This window comes from Ranitomeya variabilis, chromosome 3 (genome assembly GCF_051348905.1).
Source record: "Ranitomeya variabilis isolate aRanVar5 chromosome 3, aRanVar5.hap1, whole genome shotgun sequence".
In the NCBI taxonomy this organism is placed as follows: domain Eukaryota; kingdom Metazoa; phylum Chordata; class Amphibia; order Anura; family Dendrobatidae; genus Ranitomeya; species Ranitomeya variabilis.
This window is the reverse complement of record NC_135234.1, coordinates 81950448-81962645: the sequence shown is the minus strand read 5'-3', so window position 1 is coordinate 81962645 and position 12198 is coordinate 81950448. Positions and strand designations below refer to the sequence as shown.

The 12198-nt window shown below is 41.4% G+C and overlaps 1 protein-coding gene across 1 annotated transcript in view; it reads left to right on the top strand.

Moving 5' to 3' along the window:
* Positions 1–12198, top strand: part of SLC6A4 (solute carrier family 6 member 4) — a 182747-nt gene that overhangs the window by 92779 nt on the left and 77770 nt on the right. Inside the window, exon 2 of the mRNA XM_077294287.1 lies at positions 4754–5307. Within this exon, the coding sequence (XP_077150402.1) occupies positions 4863–5307 (445 nt within the window). The 5' untranslated portion in view covers positions 4754–4862. The remainder of the gene's footprint in view (positions 1–4753; positions 5308–12198) is intronic.

Below are 12198 nucleotides of genomic sequence, written 5' to 3'. Positions count from 1 at the left end.
ATGAAACTTTCTCTGGAGTAGGTGGAAACTATACTGACCGCAGATCCTGAACTAACACCACAACTAGAAGTAGCCGTGGGGTGTGCCTAACAAACCCTAGACACCTCGACACAGCCGGAGGACTAAATACCCCTATAGATGGAAATAGGAATACTACCTTGCCTCAGAGCAGAACCCCAAAGGATAGGCAGCCCCCACAAATATTGACTGTGAGTAGGAGAAGAAAAGACACACGCAGGCAGAAAACAAGATTTAGCAAAAGAGGCCACTCTAGCTAAATAGGAAAGGATAGGACAGAATACTAGGCGGTCAGTATTAAAACCCTTCAAGAAATATCCACAGCAGATAATACAAAAAAATTCCACAATCTAACTAAAGACGTGGAATGAATATCTGCAACCCCAGAGAATCCAACAAGACTGAGAAAATACTGACACAATCTAAGCTGGACAAGAAAACACAAAAGAATAGCACTGAATCATGAAGCACACAGCATGTGTGCCACAGAAAAAAAAACCAGACACTTATCTTTGCTGATTTGGCAGAAAGGCAGGAGGAACCAGGCAGAGGTCCAACACCTCCCAACAACAATTGACAACTGGCAAGGACTAATGGATCCTGCACACCTAAATACCCCAGTCAGAACTGCAATCAGCAGAAACACCTGACCAGGACTGCAACTCAGGGACAACTGCATTACCACCTACCACCACCGGAGGGAACCCAAAAGCAGAATTCACAACAGTCAGTACTCCCTCGGTGTTCCGGCCACCGGCTACGTGCCTCGGAAGGAGGCTGCCGATCTCGGGGCAGGACTCCTCCCGGTATTATCTCCTTGTGCTGTGACTTCAGTTCTCACTCTCCACAATATACTTTGCTTCATGTCCTTTCTTAGGATGCTGCCGCAATGATGTGCAGGCGCAGCTCCGTAACGTTCTATCTCTTGCTAGGCCTCTGTCAGGATCCCACCCCTGACAGGACCTCTCTGGGTCAAACCCAGGCTGCTTCTCCCTCCATGTTATCTGGTCGAGGCCCAGTCTGCTTCTCTCTCTAACTTCCTATCCAACCCACCAGTTTTACCCGTGTGTGAGGAGTGCCCTAGTAGATAGAAGCTTTGCTCCCCCTGGTGGACTGGAGTGTAAAGTGTAGTGTGTGACTGTGATACCTGGCAAGGTGAACTCCTTTAGTACCATCAGACGTAACATCACTCCCCCTGGTGGAAGAGCAACATTACTGCAACGATCAGGACTCTGGGGCGCTGCACATTGATCTGCTTACTTTCCACATGGGGCTATGCCCACCATGTGGGAAGTAAGCGGATCATGTGCGGATGGTACTCAGTGTCTGGAGGAGAGGAGACTCTCCTCCAGGGACTGGGCACCATATCCTGTGTAAAAAAATAAAAAATAAATAAAAAATAGTTATATACTCACCTTCCGGTGGCCCCCGGATCCAGCCCAGGCCTTAGCGATGCTCCCGCCAGCTCCCGTTCCCAGGGATGCATTGCGCGAATCACCTGGATGACGTAGCGGTCTCGTGTGATACCACGTCATCTCGGGTTATTGTCGCAAGGCATCACTGGGAACGGGAGCTGGCTGGAGCATCGCGAGGATTGGGAAGGCTGCGGGGGCCGTCGGAAGGTGAGAATATCACAATTTTTTTTATTTTTTTTAACATATCTTTTACTATTGATGCTGCATAGGCAGCATCAATAGTAAAAAGTTGGTCACACTTATCAAACACTATGCTCGACAAGTGTGACCAACCTGTCAATCAGTTTTCCAAGCGATGCTGCAAATCGCTTGGAAAACGCTAGCATTCTGCAAGCTAATTACGCTTGCAAAATGCTAGTGTTTAGCGGGAAAACGCCTTTCCATGACAATTACAGACGTGTGCACATAGCCTTAATGTTCACATGAGGAGTTTTTTTAGCTTTTTTTCTGAAAAGGTTTTTAAAAATGTTTTACCTGGTGGGGAAAAAAATGGACATCACTTCTTTTGAAGCAGATACTGAAAGAAGCATTTTTATTCGACACTCTGTCCCATCAAAAGGTTACAAAGAACACTGCAAGAAAAAATAAACTTTCAAAACTCTACAAAAACTCCCAAAAAAGTGTTTCCTGAAGCGATATCCGTTTGAAAAGCTAGTGGCTATTGAATACCTCCAGGAAAGTCTTGTGTGAATATAGCCTTAAATGTATTAAAGTTGTTCTTGTTTATTTGGTTTAATGCAAGTGCAAAAATGTCAGTCATTGCACACTCAAAAACTCATAAGCAATCTAAAAAAATGGCTTTAAGGTGGAAAATAAATGAAAATAACAAAAGAACCTATAGTTAACATGTAGTTTCCCTGCGTGATGATGCACTGCACAAGATTGTGATACCCTGCTGACTGGCTTGATGGCTGCAGTTGCTACATGGGTATCTACAGCAGACGAAATAAGTATTGAACAAGTCACCAATTTTCTAAGTAAATATATTTCTAAAGGTGCTATTGACATGAAATTCTTACCAGATGTCAGTAACAACCTATCCAATCCACACAGGCAAATCAAACCATAGATGTCCATAAATTATGTGTGATAATGAAAATTGACACAGGAAAAAAGTATTGAACACGCATACTGAACTTTATTAAAAACTTTGTGCAAAAGCCTTTGTTGGTGATGACAGCTTCAAGACTCCTTCTGTATGGAGAAACTAGTCGCATGCATTGCTCAGGTGAGAATTTGGCCCATTCTTCCACACAAACACTTTTCAAATCCTTAATGTTCCGTGGGCTCCTTCTATGAACTCTGAGCGTTAATTCATTCTATAAATGTTCTATTGGATTCAGGTCAGGTGCCATTCTAATAGCTTTAGTTTCCTTCTCTAAAACCAGTTGAGTTTCCTTGGCTGTGGTTTGGGATCATTGTCTTGTTAAAATGTCCACCTTCATTTCATCTTCAGCATCCTGGTAATTACATAAAATTTGCAATGTTCCCACCTCCAAACTTTACTGTTGGTATGGTGTTTTAATGTGGTGTGTATTATGGCATCCAAAGTGTTCAATTTTGGTCTCATCTGACCAGACTATATTCTCCCAGTAAATATATAAAATATAAATGTGATTGAGGACACCAAAGGCAACAGGCAACTGATAGCAAAAAAACACTGTTATAAAAAAGTGCACAGTGGTTGGTTCATAATCTTCCTCTAGTTTTAAACATAGCGCATGGTTGGTTGTTTTTTGGTCATCTATTTATTGCATCTAGTTGGCACTTATTGTTGCAGGTACATCGCAGGTCAGTTAACAACTGTATGCTCAATTGTGCACTTTTTTATAACATTTTTTTTATTATATATACACATAATTATTCTTCATGTGTCAAATGCTGTATATTTCCATCTAGTGCGGTGTCATATGTATATTTTCTATATTCTCCCAGTATTTCACAGGCTTGTCTAAATGTTGTTGAACAAATTTTGAATGTGCATGAACCTGCTTTTTGTTCAGCAGTGGAGTCTTGTGTGGTGAGCGTGCATACAGGCCGTGGAGGCTGAGTGCATTACTAATTGTACCTGCTGATCCCAAGTCTTTCTGTAGCTCGCTACAGGTGGTCTTTTGTTCTTGGACAACTGCTCTGATTCTTTTCACTCCTCTGTCTAAAATTGTGGGGAGCACCAGGTCATGGCCGGGTAATACGGTAATGACATTATGGTCTTTCCACTTCAGAATTATCACCCCAACAGTGCTCTCTGGAACCTTTAGTAGTTTAGAAATTCTGTCGATACCATCAGTATGTTTGCAGCAATAAGGATGTGCAGGTCTTGAGACAGTGCACTGGATTTTATCCATCATGACATGTTTCTAGTGTGGCACCTTGGTAATGAGACACCTATTTATAGGCCATCAATTGAACCAGCCGATATTATTTTTCACTGAGTGGCAGGATTGCTTTCTAATTACTGATAAATTTCACGACTTTCCATGGGTTTTTGCACCTCTCTTTCTTCATGTGTTCAATACTTTTTTCCTGTGTAATTTCTCATTATTACACATAATTTATGGACATCTATGATTTGATTTCTTGGCCTGTATGGATTGGATATGTTGTTACCGACATCTGGTGGGAATTTCATGTCAAGAGAACCTTTTAGAAATATATTTACTTAGAAAATTGGTGTAATGTTCAATACTTATATCACTTGCTGTATGTATCCATGTAGACGTCACTGCTGCAGCCAAAGGCCAATGGACCTTTTGGGGTGGTAGGCAATTTAAAAGGTGAGTTTTGGGGCTTTTTATGTAATTTTATATCATTCGGTCCTTTTTATATCCATTTTTTTTTTTTTTTAGATCTTGAGGTAAAAAAAAACATTTTTAAATATTTTATGACCACTTCAGGCATTTCCCATCTATTTTTCCACTTGGGGATATGAAATCCTCTTTATTAGAATGTCTGCATGGACGTTTTGGTCTTGTTTTATGCAAGGAATCCATCTCACATAGACATGAATGTTCTTTCATCACCTTCAATATGTCCACTTTTTTTAAAAATCTTTTTTTTTCTTTCACAGCACAGGTGGTGATGGTGCTAGGCGAATGAACAATGCCAGCTTTCCTTCACCTCTGGCAAAATATTAAGAGGGGTCCCCTTACCATGTAGCCAAGTATTCTGGTGGATAAGACAGCCAGTTTTATGTAGGATATATGTTTAGTCCCATATTTACTGAGTTGTATGTTTTACTCTTGTGGTTTCTATTGTTTCAGGACCACCACTCGAGGATTATATATTCATTGGCAACTGTAATCGCTAAAGTCTTCATAATTTCTACAAAGTGCCAATGGGATTCATCTAAATTTCTACAGAACCAAGAGGATGGAAAGAAAACCAGCTTGTACTGAGAGCCCATCCTTGGGTTCTGAAAAAGAGCCCCTGACATGCAGATCCCGGTCAGAATGCAAAAAAGATGGCCAACTTCTACGGAACTGCAAACCATCTCTACGTCTTTCTGAAGAACTTAATAAAGTACACCCCAGTCCAGGAGAGAGGGCTGAGTCTGATCATGTATCTAATAAATACTTAGCAGTTCAGAGTCCTGATGCCCCGTGTAATGGAACCAGGAATGGACTAGATGACGGTTCAGCACCTACACTCACTGTGATTCCCTCTTGCAGAGCAGAAGTGCAACATCTCCAGACAGAGCTAGGCGAGAGAGAGACTTGGAGCAAAAAAATAGACTTTCTCCTATCGGTTATTGGTTATGCAGTGGACTTGGGCAATGTATGGCGATTTCCCTATATCTGTTACCAGAATGGAGGAGGTCAGTATGCAATTTTTTATCTTTATATCTATAAAAAAAGGTGCTATAAACCTGCGATATTCATGAGCTATACTTCCCATTTTTTACTGTACGGTATTTAAAAAAAAATAAAAAACAAACAAACATATGTCCATACATACATACATATATACTTGAAAAAGACTGTACTGTTTTAGTCTGGAGTCGAAACATCATAATTGAGATGTGTCAATAAAGTGCCACAACTTATTTTGTGCACTGTATATGTATAGAGTGTGTGTGTAATATATGATGTTAAATGATCAAACATATAGGCTCCCATCATGCTACTAAAATACCTCTGGGCTGTCAATGCCATGGACAGCCTGACCTAAAACTAGAATATTAGCAGCAGAACCTTAAAGTCCTGTGTGGCATGGCATGGTGTATGCTTGGGTTGAACTTGTTTTCCAACACATCCCACAGATGCCCCATCGGCTTGAGTCCTGGGGACTTTTAAAGGACAAGTCAACAGTTTGAACTCTGTGTCATGTTCCTCAAACCGGTTCAGAACATATTTTGTGGTGTTGATAGGGCTCTGCCGAAAGAGGCCAATGTATTTAGAAGATACTTTTGCCAGGAAAGGGCACACTAATCTGACCACACAGTTCCATACACCCCCCCCCCCCGCTCCAATACATTGTATGTTCTGACACCTTTTTATCTAACTATTTCAGTGATTTATGCTACATAAGCTCTTCCATGGGGTTGGACCAAATGGCTAGCCTTCTTTCGACACTCACATCAATATTCTTTAGGAGCCCATAATTTCCCTTACTTAATACAAACTGTCTTTTCTAAAGTTGGAAGCATCCATTAGTCTAACGTTGGTTGATTCTGCTGTACAGAACTGTCCAACAATGGGATGTGTATTTCATGTTTCGATTACTTTGCTCGACCTAGATTATGTTACTGAATAAAAGGATTCATCATGTCTGATCTTCTGTTCCAAAGGAAGATAAGCTGTTTGTTGGCGAATCTAGTAGATTATTGCCAACTCTACATTTTCATCACGTGCACGGTATGCTGAGCGAAGCGTGAATGTGTATGAGGTGTTAGAAACAATTGGTGTTGGCCTAGTCTACAGCATTCAGCCTACGTCTATTGAATGTGTATGACCATCTTTACATTGCATCACAACAGGGTTTTCTTTGTGCAGACAATGAAACCACACAAAACTCATTTTTAAAAAAGGTAGCCCCATTTTCCAACCCCAAATGCATTAGCAATGTAACCTAGTTTTGGGAACATACAGTTTCCTTTTTTTTGTGCTGTTTTTTTGAATTGTATTCCAAATACAATCACCAAATTATCCCCTATCCTCCACTCATCTTGAATTGGGGATCTGAAATGTCTTATATGGATCACACATGCACCATTGCTCCATTCCAGTGGGGTATTCCAGTTCCCATTTTCCAGATTAGAGGGGGATCTCAGCTGGTAGTTAAAAAACACCTATGCTGTGTATCGCTAATAACTTGTTAAAATAGGAATACCCATTTACATTAGATGGGGTCCTGTATTCTTAGAGCTAACAGTGAACCAACAGAATTTTGAATGTTACATGAATGTGACAAATGCATACTTCTGTACCTGTGTGGCAAAGGTAGTCCTCATCCTTGGGTGAGTGGCTTGGTGAGATGACCTGTCTTTATAAAATGGAAGATCTAACGGCGGAGGTCTATGGCTCAATGAACTTGGAGCTTGTTTTTAGATTCCCATAAATTCCATAGGATATTCATTGCCTCATAAAAGATGGCCTCTAAATACTCTCCCCCGGCCCTAATGTTCTCATCCCTTTTACTTTCCCTACTTTTTCTATTCTTCGTTCTTCTCTTACTCTGCTTTCATTTCTTATTCAGTGTTATAGCTCTTTTTTTTTCTTTTTGTCTAACCCTTAGGCTACTTTTACACTAGCATCGGACGACGCACGACGAATTGGGTTGTTGCGACGTACCGACGCTAGCAGTGAATGCGCCGCACAACGGGGCAGCGGATGCTGTTTTTCAATGCATCCGCTGCCCCATTGTGAGGTGCGGGGAGGCGGGGGCGGAGTTACGGCCGCGCATGCGCGGTCGGAAAAGACGGGAACGACGCAACAAAAAACGTTACAAGCAACGTTTTTTGGTGGCGACGGTCCAACGCAACACGACGCAACCGTCGCACGACGGTTGCGACGTGTGGCAATGTGTCGCACTGCGTCGCTAATGCAAGTCAATGGAGAAAAAACGCATCCTGCAAGCACTTTTGCAGGATGCGTTTTTTCTGCAAAACGACGCATAGCGACGTGCAGTGCACGACGCTAGTGTGAAAGTAGCCTTATATACAGTTGTGCTCAAACGTTTACATACTCCAGCAGAATTTTTGCTTTCTTGGCCTTTTTTTTAGCAAATATGAATGATAACACTAAAACTTTTTCTCCACTCATGGTTAGTGGTTGGGTGAAGCCATTTATTGTCAAACTACTGTGTTTTCTCTTTTTAAATCATAATTACAACCCAAAACATCCAAATGATCCTGATCAAAAGTTTACATACCCTGGTGATTTTGGCCTGATAACATGCACAGAAATTGACGCAAATGGGTTTGAATGGCTACTAAAGGTAACATCCTCACCTGTGACCTGTTTCCTTGTAATCAGTGTGTGTGCATAAAAACTGAGTGAGTTTCTGGGATCCAGATAGACTCTTGCATCTTTCATCCAGCCACTGATGTTTTTGGATTGTGAGTCATGGGGAAAGGAAAAGCATTGTCAAGGGATCTATGGGAAAAGGTAGTTGAACTGTATAAAACAGGAAAGGGATACAAAAAGATATCCAAGGAATTGATAATGCCAGTCAGCAGCGTTCAAACTGTGATTACCAAATGGAAAATCAGGGGCTCTGTAAAAACAAAACCACGGTCAGATAGACCAACAGAAATTTCACCCATAACTGCCAGGAAAACTGTTCAAGATGCAAAGAAAAACCCACAAATAACATCAACTGAAATACTGGACTCTCTAAAAACTAGCTGTGCGGCTTCTTCCAGATGCACAATAAGGAGGCACTTGAAGAAAAATGGGCTGCATGGTCGAGTCACCAGAAGAAAGCCCTTACTGTGCAAATGCCAGAAAGTATCTCACCTACAATACACAAAACAGCACAGAGACAAGCCTCAAAACTTCTGGAACAAGGTAATTTGGAGTGATAAGACCAAAATTGATCTTTTTGGCCACAACCATAAGCGTTACATTTGGAGAGAGGTCAACATGGCCTATGATGAAAGGAACACCATTCCTACTGTAAAGCACGGAGGTAGATCGCTGATGTTTTGGGGATATGTGAGCTACAAAGGCACAGGAAACTTGGCCAGAGTTGAAGGAAAGATGATTGCAGCACGTTATCAGCAAATACTGGAGGCAAATTTGCAATCATCAGCCCGGAAGCTGCGCATGAAACATACTTGGACATTTCAACATGACAACGATCCAAAACACAAGGCCAAGTCGACCTGTCATTGGCTACAGCAGAACAAAGTGAAGGTTCTGGAGTGACCATCTCAGTCTGCTGACCTCAATATTATTGAGTCACTCTGGGGAGATCTCAAGCACGCAGTTCATGCTAGACAGCCCAGGAATTTACAGGAATTGGAGGCTTTTTGCCAAGAAGAGTGGGCAGCATTACCATCTGAGAAAATAAACAACCTCATCCACAACTACCATAAAAGACTTCAAACTGTCATTGATGTTAGAGGGGGCAATACACGGTATTAAGAAATGGGGTATGTGAACTTTTGATCAGGGTCATTTGGATCTTTTGGGATGTCATTATGATTTAAAAATAGAAAACACAGTAGTTTGACAATAAATGGCTTCAACCAACCATTAACCATGAGTGGAGGAAAAGTTTTGCCGAGGTTTGTAAACTTTTGAGAACAACTATATCTATGGGTCAAAGATATTAAACATGACTTTATTCGGTATTTTGATACTATGTGAAGTATGAGTATAAGTTCTTTTTAGTTTCATGTTATCAATCCTGTGACTTAAAGAAGTTGTCCACTACTTGAACAACTTCTTGTCATATCCTTCACAGGGCCCCCATAAAATAATAAAGGCTATGAACAACCCCCTGAGCCGGTACTGAACCCACGTTGTCGGCATTTGTTCTCCGGGGGCTCCTGTGCTGTTGTGACACGTGATGCCCGGTGCCCAATCAGCGCCAATGTCACTCTCCCCGCCTTCAGACAAATTGAACATGAAGAGGACACCAGGGATCAGCTGCAGCCCGGACTTCCTTTTCATGTTCGATTTGTCTGAAGGTGGGGACAGTGACATATGCGCTGATTGAGCGCCGGCGTCATGTGTCACAACACCGCACGAGAGCCCTGGTTAGAGCGACTGTCGACAACACAGTAACGACGCTGGCACAGGAGGTGAGTATAAGCTTTATTATTTTATGGGGGCCAAACATTTTGATCAAGAAGTGGACAACCCCTTTAACAGGAAAATTTTACATGTACTTTTATTTGATCATACATTTCGTTTGTTGATCCATGATCCAATGTGAATGTATGTATATATTAAAAATTGTTCAATAAAAACAGATTAAGCAAAAATTTTAAAATTCAGCTTACTTAGGCATTAATTTAATGTTTGTCCTTCACATGTAAATCCCCTAGAAAATGGAAGCTATAATGGTTGATTGGCACAGTTCCACTTTTTGATTGAGCTCTCTCTTCTCTCTCTCACTCGAAATTATATAGTATACAGGTGTTATTTGATGAACAAAGGACACTTTTCAAATTACACTATCTATTAAAGGGACTCTGTCAGCAGGCTTTTGCTATGTACTCTGATGACAGCATGAGGTAGGGGTTAAAACACTGAGCTCAACGATGTGTCACATGTTCGGCTGCATGGTGTTTACTTGTACTGAAGGTTTCATCACTTTGTAATTAACATTGCTGTGACTAGCTGCATTGTGCTTGCAAGTCCGACTCCACCCCCTTCTGTGAGAAGCAGCTCACTGTCTATAGAGAGAGACTGGTGTGGGTGAGGTTAGCTTTCTCAGCTCTGCTGTGCTGCATTGCTAAATCTAAAAAGTCTTATTGTATCAGAACTGTTGCACCCAGTAATCTAAGTGATACATCAATGGATTCAGCTTCTGTTTGTCTACATCTTGCTGCTCTCAGATGAGGTAGAAAAAAATCCTGCTGACAGATTCCCTTTAAGGTCTTTTGGACACTGTATGACAAAATACCAAATAGGGAAGGGAGGGTGCCAACTGAATGTAGCACACTGGGGTTGACAAAATTAGACATAGAAAAATTATAGATGAAGGAATTTACTAGTAAAAGATATCAATGACCCATCCTCGGGATAGGTCATAAACATCAGATCAGTGTGGGTCCACCACACCACCACTCAGAACATACCTGTTGCCACGCCAGCAGAAATAAAAAGTGTATAGAGCAAAGACCCAATAGCTCTGGACACTGTGTAGTATTAAAGGGAATCTGTCAGTAGGATCAACCCTACTAGGCTATCTACATGAACCTTTTATGTGGATGGATAGATTATGGTAATGATGAGCGAGTGTATTCGTTCCTCGGGTTTTCCCGAGCACGCTCGGGTGATCGCCGAGTATTTGTGAGTGCTCGGAGATTTAGTTTTCGTTGCCTCAGCTGTATGATTTACAGCTGATAGACAGCTTGAATACATGTGAGGATACCCTAGCAACCAGGCAACCCCCACATGTATTCAGGCTGTCTAGCAGCCATAAATCATGCAGCTGCGTCGACAAAAACTAAATCTCTGAGCACTCTCAAATACTCGGAGACCACCCGAGCATGCTAGGGAAAACCCGAGCAACGAGTATACTCACTCATCACTAATTATTGGCTCTTACATTGTTAAGACCAGGTTGTAAATGGCTGCCTTTACATCCATCATAAGTTAGCCACTAAAAGTCAATATTTGAATCGCAAATTATCTATTGAAAGAATGCTGTTCCTACTCATCATTAGGGACCTGTGCTTAATTGTTGTTTACAATGGTAATTAAAAAAAAAGAAACTAGATTTTATGGCACTGAGGGCTGGCCAAAAAAACAAATTTGAATCTCAACCTAAATGTCTGTCTAATTTAATAATCAATTAACTTTTCTTATATACTTTGAATTAAAAGTACTCTACTGTTCCCTCTCTGCTCCATCTTCCTGCTTATTTTTTTTCCATACTGATGACATCTCCTTTGAGAATGCCCAATGAATGCTGGGATACTCAAACAAGACTTCATCAGGGGGCAGAGGCGCAGTCACTGGTGCCGCTGCTTTCAACACACAGAAATGAAGCGCCATCAGTGACATCTGTCTCGAGTGCTGGGCTGGTCTCTGGTCAAAGTAAGAAAATCCACCAGCCATGATTTCAAATAAAATAATTTTATTCCACCAAGGTTAAAAGATCCCTGGGTACATCTAAAATATAATTTGCAACTTTCCTATATGTTTTAGACTGTGACTCAATCCTTATTCATTCACTGAGTCTCAGTCTGAAACGCGTAGGAAAGTTGAAAATGATATCTTGGATGTACCAGAGGATGTAATTGTTTTAAATTCTTTATTTTATTAGGAATTACGGCTGGAGGATTTGCTTTCTTGGATTTCTGTGGTGTCACGTTGGGCAGGAATGGCTTAAAGAATTGCAGTGGCCACATTCAGTTGAGCTGGCTTCTTTCTACGTTCTACATCTCTGTTCCCGCTGCTTTCTGCCTTCTCTCTTTTCAATGCGCACTGACAGTGCACTCACTTGCCAGCTCGTTAATTCTTATTAGATCGGCACTGTCCCGCACATTAAAAGGACTATAGAGCAGGTAGCTGGTTAGCACTTGCTG